This window comes from Arvicola amphibius, chromosome 2, assembly GCF_903992535.2.
Source record: "Arvicola amphibius chromosome 2, mArvAmp1.2, whole genome shotgun sequence".
Classification (NCBI taxonomy): domain Eukaryota; kingdom Metazoa; phylum Chordata; class Mammalia; order Rodentia; family Cricetidae; genus Arvicola; species Arvicola amphibius.
In genome coordinates, this window is record NC_052048.2 from 78,811,619 (window position 1) to 78,829,158 (window position 17,540).

The 17,540-nt window shown below is 37.5% G+C and overlaps 1 gene segment (V, D, J or C); it reads left to right on the forward strand.

Annotated features, from left to right (window-relative positions):
* The first annotated feature begins 15,117 nt into the window (after positions 1 to 15,117).
* Positions 15,118 to 15,612, forward strand: LOC119807243. The segment is given in 2 exon segments: positions 15,118 to 15,172; positions 15,293 to 15,612. Coding segments are annotated over 2 exon segments (369 nt in total).
* The last annotated feature ends 1,928 nt before the right edge of the window (positions 15,613 to 17,540 follow it).

Sequence of the window (17,540 nt, forward strand, 5' to 3'; positions counted from 1 at the left end):
TACTTTCTGCAAGGCTGGATTTGTGGCTATGTATTGTTTAAATCTGTTTTTGTCCTGGAATATCTTGTTTTCTCCATCAATGGTGAATGCAAGCTTTGCTGGGTATAGTAGTCTAGGCTTGCATCCATGTTCCCTTAGTGTCTGTAGCACATCTATCCAAGCTCTTCTGGCTTTCATTGTTTCCATTGAGAAATCAGGTGTAATTCTGATAGGTTTCCCTTTATATGTTACTTGACCTTTTTCCTTTGCAGCTCTTAATATCTGTTCTTTATTCTGTATGTTTTGTGTTTTGATTATTATATGGCGTGGGGATGCTTTCATTTGATCCAGTCTATTTGGTGTCTGTAGGCTTCTTGTACCTTCATAGGAACATCCTTCTTTAGGTTGGGAAAGTTTGCTTCTATAATTTTGTTGAATATGTTTTCTGGGCCTTTGTGTTGTAATTCTTCTCCTTCTTCTACCCCAATTATTCTAAGGTTTGGTCTTTTCATGGTGTCCCAGATTTCCTGAATGTTTTGTGTTAAGAATTTGTTAGATTTGTTTAGTTCTTTAATCTGTGAATTTATTTCCTCTATAGTATCTTCAGAGTCTGAGATTCTTTCTTCCATCTCTTGTATTCGGTTGGAAATACTTGTCTCTGAAGTTTCTGTTCATTTACTCAGAGTTTCCATTTCCAGTCTTCCCTCAGATTGTGTTTTCTTCAATACCTCCATTTCATTTATCAGGTCTTGTACTGTTTCCCTTACCTGTTTGATTGCTTTTTCTTGTTTTTCTTGGGTATCTTTGAGAGATTTATTTATTTCGTCTACCTTTTTGTTTGTCATCTCCATTTCTTTATGGCAGTTTTTTACCTCCTGTTTAAGGTCCTCTATTATTTTTATAAAGTACTATTTAAGGTTGGTTTCTTCTATATCTTCTGGGGTAGGGTGTTCAATTCTTGTTGTTTCGGGATATCTGGATTGTGGTGATGTCATGTTGCCTTTCATGTTGTTGGAGGAGCTTCTGCATTGGCGCCTGCCCATCTCTTCCTTCAAAAGGAGCCGGGATGCGCTTGGTGTCCTAGACCAATCTTTGCTGTGACTGAAACTGGTTGGATCTCCTCAGTGCCAGAGGAGGACCTATTCCTTGTGTCACAATCTGAAGAAGCCCGCACTCCCTTGCAGGAATCCTCAGACCTGCCTGGAGGCCAGAGTCTGACCCCTTTGGGTGGATGGCCTTAGAACAGGAGCAGGACACCTGAAAACACTAGGGAAGGCTTGGGAGAGGCAGGTATGGGAGAAACAGAGACAAGCCTGCAGAGGGAGCTGGGGGGAGGGGGTCTGTGCTCTCTTCCAGGACAGGTTGCCCCAGGGTCTGCATTCACTCACCAGTTCAGATCGAATGTCATTGCTCAGGATCAGGGATTCCAGTCAGCCCAGGGAAGCCACCCGGACAAAAGGGCCAAGGTGGGGGCAGGGCGGGATGGAATATCACACAGCGAACCTGGCAGCACAATCTAAGGAGCCCGTACCCCTCCGCAGGAATCCTCAAGCCTGCCTGGAGGCCAGAGTCTGACCCCTTTGGGTGGATGGCCTTAGGACAGGAGCAGGACACCTGAGAACACTAGGGAAGGCTTGGGAGAGACAGGGTCTTGAGAAACAGAGACAATCCTGCAGAGGGAGCTGGGGGAAGGGGGTCTGTGCTCTCTTCCAGGGCAGGTTGCCCCAGGGTCCGCATTCACTCACCAGTTCAGATCTTCATTCAAGTTTAAAAACATACTAATTTAAAGGTCCCAGGTTTTTCACAAATGAATATACAGGAAGACATTTAGGTGAATGCAGAGGTTTATATTCAATGTACAGTTTATAACATTTTGTTTAAAGTTCAATGAATGTTTAGTGTAAATTTTCAAATAATGAATTAAGTGAATAAAAAAATTACAAGGTAGAAAATAGCATTCATGCTATATCTGTCATAATGAAGATTTACCATATATGCACAAGTTTGAAAAATTCTCCTTGATAATGTTTTTTATTGTTAGCATCAAACAAACTTTGAACAGTTTGTTCCACTCTGGATTAATGGTCCTTTTTTATTTCTAGAACCCTCATATGACATGCATTCTTCTCTAAATGAATATATTATCAGAACTCTTTTGCAAGAAAATATGATAAAGGTATACTTTGTTATGGAATGATTTTAACAGAGGTCTATATTCCCAGTACATAGAGAGTCTGTGGGTCATAACATAATGATAAATACATGAATGGGGAAATATATGATTATCACTCTTCCTGGTACTAAATAAACATCAATTATAAGAGGGTGTTCAGGAGCCAGGCGGTGGTGGCGCACACCTTTAATCCCAGCACTCGGGAGGCAGAGGCAGGCGGATCTCTGTGAGTTTGAGACCAGCCTGGTCTACAAGAGCTAGTTCCAGGACAGGCTCCAAAGCTACAGAGAAACCCTGTCTCAAAAAACCAAAAAAAAAAAGGGTGTTCAGGAGTAGAAAAATATTAACTCTTTCTAATAAATTATTTTCCATTGATTAAGGTATGAAAAGGGTACACATTTATTCTTTCACTTCCTGATCAACTTACAAATATTTTTTTCCAATTAACTGATTCATGTTTACACTATTTTATAAAAAGACTCTTACTAAGTACACAAGATTTATTTCTTGTTTGCTTATTATCCACTTTATTGATTATCAAGTGATAGTTCAAATTGATTATCCAAATGGTTTCACTTACAATTTGTGTCACATACTTTCTTATTTACATTATTGATTTTATTTCTTTTGATTGCAATGAATTAAATTTGCTGAAAAATATCAAATGACAAATATAGCGTGTATTTTATAAACATAAGGACAGTTTTAGTTTCTTTCATAGAATCTGTAATTATTTTAGTCACAAGTTCTTGTTTCCAATAAATGTTTCAGGTATGGATTTTATTTTATGAAAGGGTACTTAAGTCCAATATTTGGTTATCCTCATCATTTTGTAGCCACTACTGTAACAGTGGGCCTGTTTAATAGGACTCCTCATTGTTTAGTTCAGAGGAAAAATAGAAAGTAAGATGTTATTTAAATTTTCCTATATTGTTAAGATTTTCTCTGTGTCCTAATGTGTCCAATTTATAGAAAAGTTTTACGACGTCTGAGCATATATATTCATTTTTGTTAAGGTGGAATGTTCAGTAGATTGTCCTTATGTCAGTTTTGTTTAATTTCATTTGTTTATTTGGAAATTGCCTTCTGGTAATAAGACACTGCATATTATAAAGTCAAGGGAAGCAATGTTCTGTGGTTCTATGGCATAGATATTGCTGATGTTCATCATTATTAAAAATATTAAACATATACTACCCCACTGTGCACAAAATGATCCCAATCCCATTTAGTGTATCCAGAGTACACCTGAAAAAATTTCCACAAGAAAGATTTTCATTATGGAAACTAACCAACACAATTAACATAGGTGATGTTTCTATCATATTAATAGATATCAAACCATAGAAACAATAATAATAAAAGTACAAGGTAAAATATATTTTCCTGAAAGAAAATCATAATTCATAGTCTTAAAATTACTCTTTTTCAATACTTCAGTGGATCTTCAACAAAAATAATGGAAACTGAGATAAAAATAATATGCTACAGAGATACAATGTGCTGTCTTCTTTTGGGAGAAGCAACACATTTGACAATTGGACTACCATAAGCAAGGAAATTTTTTCTGTCTTTCAGAAAGTAACTTAGGTGGAGTAATAAGCCTCTGCTTTCTCTCTGCTGACATTCATTGTGAAGCATGTCTCTGTCTCTCACTGATCGTGACAGGAGCCCTAGATTCCTGATTCAAAGCCTCATAGACAAGGAGTTATAGTGACTTGCCTGGATTCTGTATGTATCAATTAAAAATGGTGTTGCCATAACTGTCTAACTAGAGTTTCTAATTAGACCTGCATGAGATAATGGTTGTCTCCTCATGAGGGATCATCAAGGAAAGGAAGTCTGGGTCATCACAAACATCACTAATTGAAGCTGAAATAATAAGAGAGTATGAAATCTTGTGGCAAATTCATGAGAAAAAATTTAAGACTACCTTTATGTTATTTATTTCAACTGAAATCCTTTCATATTTTGAATGAAATGTTTGTCTATATACCTCAAAAACTCTTTGAACAAAATGTGAGAATATGATTCTGAAGGGATTCTTAAGGTAATATAGACCAGCCCATCCAATTATGTCTGGGTCAAAATCTTCCCAGTATCAGATATTCTGTCCTATCAGACATCTTACTTTCACAGATTTGAATCTCACAAGTTCATTCTTGTAGTCAAGACCTGCCATTTCATATATGGGTAGAAGTGTGTTAGACCACTACAACCTATCGTTCACCCTCTCTCTGCATTCTCCTTCCCTATTTCCTTTCTGTCCTTACCAGAGATCCAGAGCATTAACAGCTTCAGGAACTGAATATACAACTTTATTTTGAGAAGATAATCATAAGAGACTGAGAAGTATTGAAAGCTTACTTCTTGAGACTCTCTGTAGTTAATTAATAAAGCAATCAGTAGAGGTAATATTAAAGCACAAGAGAACAGAAGAGGAGTGATAGTGTGGGTTGCCTGGCAAGCTAGTGTCAGAGATGCTTCTAGGATGCACCATCCTGGCTAGGAAGGCATTCTGTTTTTCAGTTAAAATGAGTGAAATGATGTTCTTCATCTAAAGCTTGAATTTTCTTGTGCTAGGATGAAGCACTCGTAATATTCATTTGGCCCTACAAAGAACAGTGACCCTGCATTATGAGACCTAAAAAAGCCACTGGAGAGTGTGGGCATGCAAGAGCACCAACTGCAGTCTAGGTGATGATCACACAAATATTTGTGTGATCAACAATGCAATAATTGCATTCAGTTCATGTGATTATGATCAGAAGCTAAACAAGAAAACACCCTCTCTTGGAAGGAAACACTTGTGACTAATGTAAACACAGTGAAAATAAAGCCCTACTCTCCTTCCTTACCAGAGTCAGAGAAAAAGAAAAAAAATAGCAAAGATTATTATGAATAATAGGGCCTTCTGGTGCTGATCTAGACAAGGAGAGTTAAGATGGTCCACTAGTCTGAACAGAGCACCGGAACCCAGAGGCTTAAATAACAGAAATTCATTTTCTTAGTATATAGGAACCTTGACAATCAAGAATGAAGTACTAGCAGATTTTCATGATATATGTGTGTATCAGACCCTCATAGTAGTTAGCTATTTCTTGCCTGATTCACACAGAATCTTTCCTAATACCTGACATCAGTGAAACAGAACTTACTATTGATTCTTTTGCACACATCACTAATAATGTGGCGTTAGTTGACACCTGTAGCATCCATAATGAACATCATTCCTTCTCAAATAGTTTTTCCAAATACACTCACATTGAAGGTAAGAATTCTGCATATAAATGAGGAGGCATAATTTAGTCATAAACACACACACACACACACACACACACACACACACACACACACACACACACACACACACACATTTGAGAAGCCAGAGGAGAGAAATCAAGCTAATGCTTCAAACAGTAAAGCACAAAAATAAAAAATGAGGTTTTATAAAATCTTAGTCACTTAAACGTTCCTCTATGTGGCTCTGCTCAAACTGTAGACCCTATTCAGTCTAATGAAACTAATTGGAGAGCATTGTCAATGCCACTTTCATGTAGGATTTCCCTGTGTGCCATGATTACCATTAATGAGTAAAGAAACTGCTTTGAGCCTATAGCAGAGCTATAGGGGAACAGAACTAGGCTGGAAAAACTTAACTGAATGGTGGAAGAAAGGTGGTGAAGTCAGAGAGAAGCCATGCAGCCCTGCAGGAATCAGCCCACAGCCCCAGCCACGTGGTGATACACAGATTAATGGAGGTCGGTTAAATTAATATGTAAGAGTTAACCAATAAAAAGCTAGAACTCTCTTATTTTTGAAGTACTACACAGCAGAAAAAAATGACATATTGAATATTGCAGGCAACTGGACAGAGCTAGAGTACATCATTTTGTGTGAAGTATCCCAGACTCAGAAAGATAATTATTACATGTACTCACTCATAAGTGATCTTCAACATAAAGCAAAGAAAACCAGTTCACAAATCCCAATCCCAGAAATTCTAGAGTAATGAGGACACTAAGAGTGATATATGTAGATCTAATCTACGTGGGAAATAGTAAAAGACAAGATCTCTTGAGTAAATTGGGAGCATGGTGATTTTAAGAGAAGGTTGAAGGGGAGGAGAGAGGAAAAGAGGGGAGCAGAGAAAAATGTAGAACTCAATAAAAACAATTAAAAAAAGAAGCTAGAGCAAATTGTCCAAGCAATATTTTCAATAATATAGCTTCTTTGTGGTCATTTTGACGCTGAGCAGCAGGGAACCAACAAGCCTCCTCCTCTAGCACCACTTAGTTTTCACAGGTACCTAACATGGATATTCCTCTTTTAGTAGTGTTTGTCTGCCATCTGCAGGTCTTTCACTATCATTGCCAAATTATAATATAATTACAATATTTCTCCCTTCCCTTCCTTCCCTCTCAACTCTCCTGTATAACACCTTGTTCTTTATTAAACCCCTCACCTTTATCCTTCTGTTATAATATAAATGTATGTGTGCATATATTAACATATATTCCTAATTACATAAGCACAACCTTGGTGGATGTTTTTGGAATGAATATATGATATTGCATAACTAATTGCAGTATTCTTCCTTAGGAAGAGCATTTCCCACAGGGAACATTCCTTAGCTGTTTGTGGTCCTCACCATGCATCAAGGACAATTCTCTTTGAAACAGAGGAAGACCATAGGAGAAAACCACAACCAATTAAAATTCAAAGTTGTAAAACACAGACTCAAGTGTTTCTCTCCAACAACCAAAGTCTCAGAGGTCATTGCAGTAGATAGAGTAGAATGATTGTAAAACCAAAGGGTAAGAAGTTTATTGTGAGGTTCCTTCTCCCCTGAGTGTTAGAAGTTACACCACATATGCTCATCAATATGACTGCCACATTAGGGGTCATAAATTGGAAAACAACAATACACATGTTAATTTGAATTGTGAAAGCCCAAGAGTTCTCAAACCTATACTGCTGTTGGTTTTAGAGAACATCCCTTATGAACTACAGAGCAAACTTCAGAAGGGTCACCTGGTCAGCTCCAGTTGTTTCTGTTTCTATCTATCTATCATCTATCTATCTATCTATCTATCTATCTATCTATCTATCTATCTATCTTCTATCTATCTATCTATCTATCTATCTATCTATCTATCTATCTATCTATTATATATTTTAATCTATTTCAAGAATGTGATGCCATCACGGTGAAAATCAAAGTTGTTCACTTGCAAAAGGTAGGAAACCAGGATGTTTAGTCTCTCTCTCCCACTCTCCTCCCCACTCTCTGCAAAGACAATCACACAAGATATATTTTCCCATGTATTCTCACTATTTCAGGCTTTTGTTTTGTATTAAATCTCCATCTTTAGGATTCTTGAGATTTCCTATCTTCATCCCATGGTGTCACTGACACTGTGAGAAAATCTAACACATGGTTTTGAATTTTGATGTGCATTTACCTCACTGGAGCAGAAGAACAAAAGTGAGTAGTGCCCCTAGGTCACTTCTTTAAGGGTGGAAGTCTCCCTGATTGTTCCTTTCCTGACATATATGTATGTATGTGTGTATATATATATATATATATATATATATATATATATTAAAAGAAGGGTTGAGGAGAAGGAGACAGAAACTATCTTAACAGTATAAAATGTTTTCTGTTGCAGACATACTGGCAATGTACCAGTCACACAGCAAAAATGATTTCAGTAAAGAAATAAAAACTTTAAAAAATAAGTTTGGGGAACACAGTTTAGCTTCATACTCTATTATGTGACTACAGTTGATGATAAAAATTGTCCATCAATGATGAAAAGCTTCTTTTCATTCAGTGCTGCTTTTCCCTGCTGAGTTCCCTGGCAGAAGGTGGGGTGGGGGAGACCAGAGCCAGTCCCACTGGACTCTCCCTGGGGTTGAGTGTGATGGTGAATGTTGAACAACTGAGCCCTCTTTCCTGGCTACCAGGGAGAAACACACACACACACTGAGTTGGCAGTCTGTCAAAGCAGGATCTCATTTAATGGTATCAGGCAGGAACATATATAGGGTTGTAATGGGGGTGGAGAAGCTAGGGATGGGTTGAGGCAGAGTAAGGAACAAGGGCCAAAAATATTGTGCTACACTATTCATGGCTGAGCAGAAATGGGTCTAGGTTGGGATGTGCAGAGTCACTCACAGGTGGAAGTCATGGCCAAAGGCAAGTCTTCGGACTCTAGATAGGCTCAGGATGTTACACTAGGCTTCCCTCACCAAACTCAAGTTAAGCTTAGGAAGCTAACCTGTGCCTCATGCCTGAGTCTTATGAGGCTCAACATCTCCCACTCCACATTTCAACTATTTTTCTTTTCATGTTACTTATACCAAAATGTCAAAGTAGATGGGTGGAACTTAAGGTAGAGAATAATACCCCACTCTCACCATATTCTAAGGTCTCAGCTTTAGACTATTCTAAGTTTTACATCTGCTTTTTGTTTATTTCTTAGTTTTCATACAAAGTTAGAGAATTTCTCCAGATAGGAAACACGTGTGGTAGCTGGGACTTCCCAAGATGGGAGTATTTTCTTCAGGACTGTATCATTGGGCCAACATAAATAAAAACCCACATCCTCAACCTTTGATCTAGTGACCTTGACTATAAAGTCTGTCACTGAACTACTGCCAATGAACCTGTCTGGGACTTCAGGAAATCATTTGAAAACCATGTAGACCAGAAGATGAGGAGACTGCCCTGGTTTCTGTAGGAGATAATTCAAGTAACTGTTGTCATCACAATGTAGGAACATTTTATTAGACATGCAGAAACTAGATTATCATTCTCTAGGAGTGCCAGGTACAGAAAATGAAGCCTAGATCATCACAATATCACCACTGGCTCCTGAAATAATAAAAATGAAAGTTAATACACAAACATAATGCTATATTCCAAAGATTTAAACTTTGTTTATTTATTTCCTATATATTTTGTTCATGACTTTCATTCATATTCTAAAAACTTTCATCATAAAAATATCTATATAAAGAGAAGATGGATGTTCTCTAGAAATCACCTGTAACATCCCCTTTGGTAATTGTTAGATCTGCCATGAAAGAACAAGTTCTCCCTATACCCTCAAAGCCTCACAGGCACATTCATAGAGAAAACGTCTGGCAATCTCATATGAACAGAACATATGCATCAGCCTGGCCCTCAAAATACCCAACCCTGCACACTGTTGTTCTTCATTGTTTTACTTTTAACAGGGATTCATAGCACAATTAGCTCTAGGAGCTGAGCAGTGCACCTCATTCTTAGAACTTGATATAAAGTGTCCTGAGTAGTCAAGGCAAAAAAAACAGATTTGCTTTTGTCTTAGACTTGCAAGGAGTGATTCACCCTAGGGAGCAATATGCAAATCACATGGTTGGCACAGCTGTGTTAAAAGTATCAAGGGGATGGAAAATTCTACTCTGAAGACGGAAGTGACATAAAGTGTCTCCTATGTTTGTAATAAAATGCATAGAGTTCATTCTACCTATAGCAGTGGGCAGTTAGACTCCACTGTGAAGACTGCATGCCTGTAAACAGAAACATTCATGATCTACAAAGCCCAGGCATGCCTAGATAGTACCACAAACCTTAAACTCAGGCTAGTGTGTGACTGTAGAGCCCTTGAGAAAAGAATGGGCAGTTTCCTTGTCTTCCTTCAGGCTCTTTTGGAGAAGGACTTACTACTATCTCACCCAGTAGTACTAATGCTCAAAGGTGTTACTTAATAATGTTGGGGATGTAAGATAGTTGAAGAAGAACCTTTATATGATATTTAGGAAAATTAAATTCTGTGAGGGCAAGCAAGACAAATAAATGTAAATATAACAAATCCTTGTACCTTACAAGTAAACCTAATGGCCCAATCTAAGGAAGGATGAAAGGGAAAAAACATCTCCCTAAGAAAATAAATATAAAAATTCCCTGTAACAATTTACACAATGTATTAATAATAAATATATTATTGCCCATGCTCATTGTACATGTATGCCAAGTTAGTCAAAATAATTGATAATTTCCAATGATAAGGCCATCAGCATGTCTTAGGTGGTAAAGTCACATGGCTCAAAAACTAAGTCTGAGTCCCAAAACTCACAACATCAGTTAAATCAATTTGTCCTGTGTAACCTTTGTACCAGGGCAGGAATGTTCACTTAAGCATGGTAACACACAATAAAGAAATAAATTTATCTGAAAGCAGTAAATGAAGGACAGAAGGCTTTAGTTTGCAAACATAACGAACGGTGTTTACTCTCAATAACAACACTGCTGAGGACACAACTGTACACAATCACTATCAACATATTACTCTCCTTTCGGAGAGATATAGAAAAAAATGGCACATATATGTCCAATTGCCCCGACATCTTTAATAAATGGGTCACTTACAACCATAAATAAACAAAACATTTGGAGTAGAAATTGGGACAGGATAAATGTCTGACGACGGGACTTAAATAGTGCATCTAGAAGTCTATCTTTGATGTAGTAACCTATGTAAATGATCCTAAATTATTTGGTGTTAAATATGGTGTCAGAAGGGTAGACCATGTGCCAGGTCCTCTCTCTGAGTTTACTGAATCTCTCCCTCTGTTGGTCACCTGATACAGCATTGGTGGTGATAGATATCTTTATGCTTCTTCAGGTAGAGCAGGGTGAATAATCTAATGAAATTCTTTGATAAAGTGGCAATTGCCTGAAAACACAGCACTCCACTTTCTCTTTCCTACAGCAAGGTTATGAGGAACTTCTTACTGTTTCTCAAAATATAAGATAATTCATCCCACTGTGTTACTATGCAACTTAAATTTAAAGAATTAAAAAAACTACTAGTGTTCACATACTTTATACTTACATCTTCTAGAGGGTGTTACATAAATGGGATATCCATGAACCTGAACTATTGGAGAAAAATTTCAGGGGTCTGGAGGCCTAAATGTCTTTATCTTCTTACAAATTACCAAAAACTAAAAATAAATAAAACAAACCAAATTATGTATCTTTCATATATCACCACTGACCACTGGGAATTAGAGTTCTGAGTAGGAACTCCTCCACACCTACCATATACCAGTAAGATCTATTTCTCAGCTCCTAAATCAGGAGATGACAATTCAGCTGGCTTAAGTTTTGAATAAGTGACATTTCACTTATCCCATTAACCAAGAAAGAACATATTTGTTAAGTAAGGATAAGGTCTTGGTCAGGTCTTCATTGTTTGAGACTTGTGAATTGAAAGTCACAATAACAACTGATATGAATTTAGGTCGAGACTAAGACCTAATAATAAACCATAAACCAATAAATAGCTCTTCACTGTGACAAAATAGTAGCTTAAAATATCAGAATCTTGTTATACATGTTTTTGGACTTTACTTAAGTATGTACTAGCACTGCAAAAACTGGCTATATTTAGACTTTCCAAATTTGATAGTTTGATTGGGCTGAACAGTTGTTACCTTTAAGATGAAAGTAACAGTTTCAGCACTGGAACCTAGCAAATACAATGAGCATCTCAATTCACATGGAGATATCAGTAGAAATTTCTAAGTGTAAACAATAAAAACTTGCTCAGTGTACATAAGAATTTTTTCTTCAATTATTTCTTGAATAAGCATTGGGTTGTTATAATTATTAAGCCCTTCCAGGTAATTTCTGACTGGGCCTTAATGATCTATTCTTTTTTTTATGTTTTTTTTATTAAAGATTTCCATCTCCTTCCCTCCTCCTTCCCCTTCCCTCCCCTCCCCTCCACCAATACCCCCACTCCACCCCTCTCCAAGACAAAGAGCCATCAGGGTTCCCTTCACTATGTTAAGTCCAAATTCTTATTCAATCATAGAGAAAAAACATTGTATGAATAGAGTATTTTGCTTTCTCCAAAACATCAAGTTACATTTGATTCTCTGTGGCATTAGAAGTGTACATTTAGACAGTTAATTACTCCTTGTTGTAGTGATTTTCTGATTGTACAACCATAGCACCACCATCAGCATTTCAGGGAGTGACAACCCATCCATAACTCCTGCTCTCAGGTTCTCAATCTGCACCTGGTTGTAAATGGGGAAATCTGACATCAGCAAAAACTCAACAATACAAATACAAAAGAATCAGAAATGGTGTGTGTGTGTGTATGTGTGTGTTTCTTTGGTTCTGCCTCTCTGTGTCACAATCCCTTAACACATAGACATACCAAACAACACATAATCAGTAATCTAGGACACAGACTGAAAAAAGGGAAATATAAAAGATAAATTTTGAATTTCAGAATGCAGTAATCCTTAGAAAATTTTTCATATATGAGTTATCATTTCAGAATTAAATTTATTTAAAAAAATCACTTTATTTTCTTTGTATTAATAGAACATGTTCTTCTTTTTTTTTTTTTTTTGGTTTTTCGAGACCTATATTGTAACTCATAAATTGAACTTATTCTTTACTGATGTTCTTAGAGGCGTTAGAGGAAAATATATGAAAGATAACACAAGGCATCATGATTTTCATTTTGTGTTCCATAAATTGACTGTGTTTCATGTAGTCGCAGAGCTCTGATGAAAGGAATCTAAATCCTTTAAGAAATTTGATCTAAGAACTCATAATTTACAGTTGATTCATTTTACATTTAACTTGCTTTTCCCAATTAATTGAAGAATGTAAATAGATAAAAAAATAGTATAGAGCTAAGTTCCTTTGATAGCTGTGTTGTTGCTGTAATTTTAGGAACAATAAGCTTTAAAAGAATTTCACCTCACAGAGAGGAAGTGCATGTGCTTTTGTGGAAGCTAAAGTCATAGGCACATTCCTCCGAGCTCCCCCCATTCTCCCCTTCACACTTTTCTCTCCCCATCTTCCCTTGGCCCAGTCTCGCCCAACCCTCAAGTTCCCAATTTTGCCTGGCGATCGTGTCTACTTCCAATATCCAGGAGGATTACTATATCTTTTTTTGGGAGTTCACCTTCTTATTATCTTCTCAAGGATCCCAAATTTATAGGCTCGATGTCCTTTAATTATGGCTAGAAACCGATTATGAGTGAGTACATCCCATGTTCATCTTTTTGGGTCTGGGTTACCTCACTCAGAATAGTGTTTTCTATTTCCATCCATTTGCCTGCAAAATTCAAGATGTCATTGTTTTTTACCGCTGAGTAGTATTCTAGCATGTATATATTCCAGTTTCTTCATCCATTCTTCCACTGAAGGGCATCTAGGTTGTTTCCAGGATCTGGCTATTACAAATAATGCTGCTATGAACATAGATGAGCATATGCTTTTGTTGTATGATTGGGCATCTCTTGGGTAGATTCCCAATAGTGGAATTGCTGGGTTCTGGGGTAGGTTGATCCCGAATTTCCTGAGAAACCGCCACACTGCTTTCCAAAGTGGTTGCACAAGGGTGCATTCCCACCAGCAATGGATGAGTGTACCCCTTACCCCACAACCTCTCCAGCAAAGGTTATTATTGGTGTTTTGGATTTTAGCCAATCTGACAGGTGTAAGATGATATCTCAAAGTTGTTTTGATTTGCATTTCCCTGATAGCTAGGGAGGTTGAGCATGACCTTAAGTGTCTTTTGGCCATTCGAACTTCTTCTGTTGAGAATTCTCTGTTCAGTTCCGCGCCCCAATTTTTAATTGGGTTAATTGGCATTTTACCGTCTAGTCTCTTGAGTTCCTTATATATTTTAGAGATCAGACCTTTGTCAGTTGCAGGGTTGGTGAAGATCTTTTCCCAGTCAGTAGGCTGCCTTTGTGTCTTTCTTGAACTATCCCCAAGCAATTGGAGAAGCCCATGACCACCTGTTCTGACAAGAACACTTGGGTGTTCTGAAAGACTTAGGCTTAAGGTCCTCATACTTCAGATCCTGCAAGATTGGTGACAGTCATCCACTGAGTGTGCTTGTCTTATAATATATAAAAGGCATTTTTTTTGTCTAAGAATGAAGATCCTAAGCATGACATTACTAACCAGATTTCATGGTTTTATTCTTTGTACCATGCATGTCATCCTAGAGTTATATAGTCATGAAGATTGTCCTGGATGGAGTTGCCCTGGGATGAGCTGACACAGAAACTCTAATGAACAAATGTAAACCCAGTAGTCAGAACATCTTATTAGAAACTCTTTTAGGGACTTGTAAGGAAAAGACCTTGGGAGACAGCTCTGTTCCCTACCACATCTCCTCCCTTTAACTAGAACATTCACTTGAAATTCCAGAATTGGAAAGCCTTTAAAAACAAGAAAAGATAAACTGTTGAAATCATTGAGTGGTTAGATTGTTGGGTATATTTCTAGAGAACCTGGCATTGTCAGTTCACTTATTGAAGCAATTGGCAGTAAAACCTAAAACATTTCCTTAATCATCTTCACTAACTGGCCTAATAACTCTATCTCTTAGGATAACCTAGAAAGTTTAATCAAAACATAGATTTAAACAAGCATCATTGCTCTTATAAAAATCATCTTTGTTATGATCTGCAAGAAAATTGCACAAGGAGGAGAGGAGATTTTTCATGAAATAATCACACTGTATTAGATACAGTGGTATCATTTAACATAGAAACCCCAACCAAGCCAAATATAATAGGAATATGGCAGTAGCAAGTAGGAGGAAGCACATTATTTCAAATGGAACAATTCTGTATAGAAGTGATGTGAATAAAGAACTTTATACTTGTGTTCATATCTTTTGGGCTACTGAGAAATTTACCAAAATACTTTTTGTAATAAACTACAACACTAGTACAAACAGTGTTTAGTAAAATCTGAAACATTCTGGTCTAGATTGGGACACCTGCACATCAACCAGCTGAGTTACTAAGATAAAGCATCTGTGCCCAGCTCTGCCCAGGCCCTGGTGATTTGCATGTGTTCACTCACATATTCTTAATAGCCTGATCATACCCCATCTAATATTCCCTCAATAACACATCACAGCATAGACATGAATCCTCCTTCTCAGCTTTTGGTGTTCCTGCTGTTCTGGATTCCAGGTAAGGAATGACAACTATGATAAATTGTTTGTCTCTTTATAATCAGTGTAGCTGGAACATCACAGAAGTCATTTCTATCATGACTAACCAAGAGTATTGGTTGTATGTTTCCACTCACAGGCATGATATGTGACATCCAGATGACCCAGTCTCCATTCTTGTCTGCATCTCTAGGAGACAGAGTCAGTATTACTTGCAGGGCAAGTGAAAGCATTAGTAATTGGTTAGCCTGGTATCAGCAAAAACCAGGCAAGTCTCTTAAACTCCTCATATACCGTGCAACCAATTTGGAATCTGGGGTTCCTTCAAGGTTCAGTGGCAGTGGATCTGGGACAGATTTTACTCTCACCATTAGCAGCCTGCAGCCTGAAGATGTTGCTACTTATTACTGTCAACAGCATGATAGTACCCCTCCCACTGTGATACAAGCCATGACATAAACCCCTGAATGAAGTAGCAGAGTCACCAGCTGGCTCTTATTGTTTCCATCTGCTAATGTATTTTTGCAAAGACAATCAGACTGAGAAAGTCACAGTGACATTAAGGTACAGCTGCCTATAGAGTTTCTGTTCCCCAAATATCTTTCTTCCTCTTTAGTCCTAGCTGTACATTTTCAAAAGAAATTCTCATGTGTTTAAGATCAATATGTTCAGAGTTATAAAACTAAATAAAAAACTCTACAGAGATCCCTCAGAACTGTTTTCATATACAGTATTAGAATTATAGGTTTTTACTCAGAACCAGAAAGACAAATATAATATGTACTCATTCATAAGTGACTTTTATACATGAAACAAAAAAATCAGCTATGTTTGACAATCCCAGAGAACCTCAACAACAAAGAGAACCCTAAGAGAGAAATATATGAATCTAATCTACATGGGAAATTAAAAAAGACATCACTTGAGTAAATTGGGAACATAGGGATCATGCCATTTCCCACATTCCATCTATTAGGTATTTGCCACAGCTTTGCAGAAATAACTAATGTAAGAAGTTTATTATTTCAAAGAAGTTGATGCTAGACATAGGGGATTCCCTGATGCTTCTTCAGAGTACATCTTCTCCAAGGCAGAAGTTGCAGTGCCTGCTCTCTTAGAGCACTTGGAATTGAGAAATCCAGAATTCAGTGAGGAGAACAAAACAACTACATGGAAGGATATTCTGGATAGCAGATGGTAAGGATCTAAAAATGCTGAGATTTGTAATTCTGATTAGAAAGAGATGTGGTAACTATTATAGATCAAAATGTGGAGTCTATAATATTTTAGTATGAAAATCAGTATGTAGTCAGTTGACCCAATTCAAAATGGATGTGAAGATTAATAGAAAAAAATAATGCTTATTCACAAGTTGTTTTTGATTGGTTGTTTAGAGATGTGGCAAAATGTCATTGGTAGGAAACTTAAAAAATTTGAAAGGTGTGGCCAGCACATCCTTACCTTATTCTCAGATGATTCCAGTTGATATAGCAGCTTTGTGTTACTTAATTTATAAGAATGTAAATCTTTTTTTCTTTTCTCTACATTATATTAATTTGTTTTATTACATGATTGACTTTTATATGTTGAAGTACCTATATATTTCTTTATTTATATATTTTTATTTTATTAAAAATTCCCACCTCCTCCAAGCCTCCCATTTACTTCCCCCTTCCCCTCCACTCCCCCTCCCTCTCCTGTCCAAAGAGCAGTAAGGATTCCAGGTATCCAGGGAGAAGCCCCCAGCTAGTTCCTTGGGCAGTTGAGAAGAGGGAGCCGGAAAAGGCCAGATCCTATAGTCATACTGATGAATATCTTGCATATCACCATAGAACCTTCATCTGGCGATGGATGGAAATAGAGACAGAGCCACACATTGCTGCACTGGACGGAGCACCCAAGGTCCAAAAAAGGAGCAGAAGGAAGAAGAACATGAGCAAGGAAGTCAGGACTGCGAGGGGTCCTCCCACCCACCGAGATGGTGGGGCTGATCTAATCGGAGCTCACCAAGGCCAGTTGGACAGGGTCTGAAAAAGCAAGGAATAAAACTGGACTCCCTGGACATGGCGGACAACGAGGGCTGCTGAGAAGCCAAGGACAATGGCACCTGATTTGGCTCCTACTACACATTCTGGCTTTGGGGGGAACTAACCTGATTGGATGCTCACCTTCCTAGACCTGGCTGGAGGGGGGAGGAACTTGGACTTCCCACAGGGCAAGAATGTAAATCTTTAAGTAAGAAAACGATCAACAAGTTTCAAAAGCATACCTTAACCCAGAAGAAATCAACTTTAAATGTAGCATTATGAAAATAATAGAAACCCTTAAATAGGAAGTGAAAAACTACTTTAAAGAAATGGAAGAGAATACAAGCAAAAAGTAAAAAG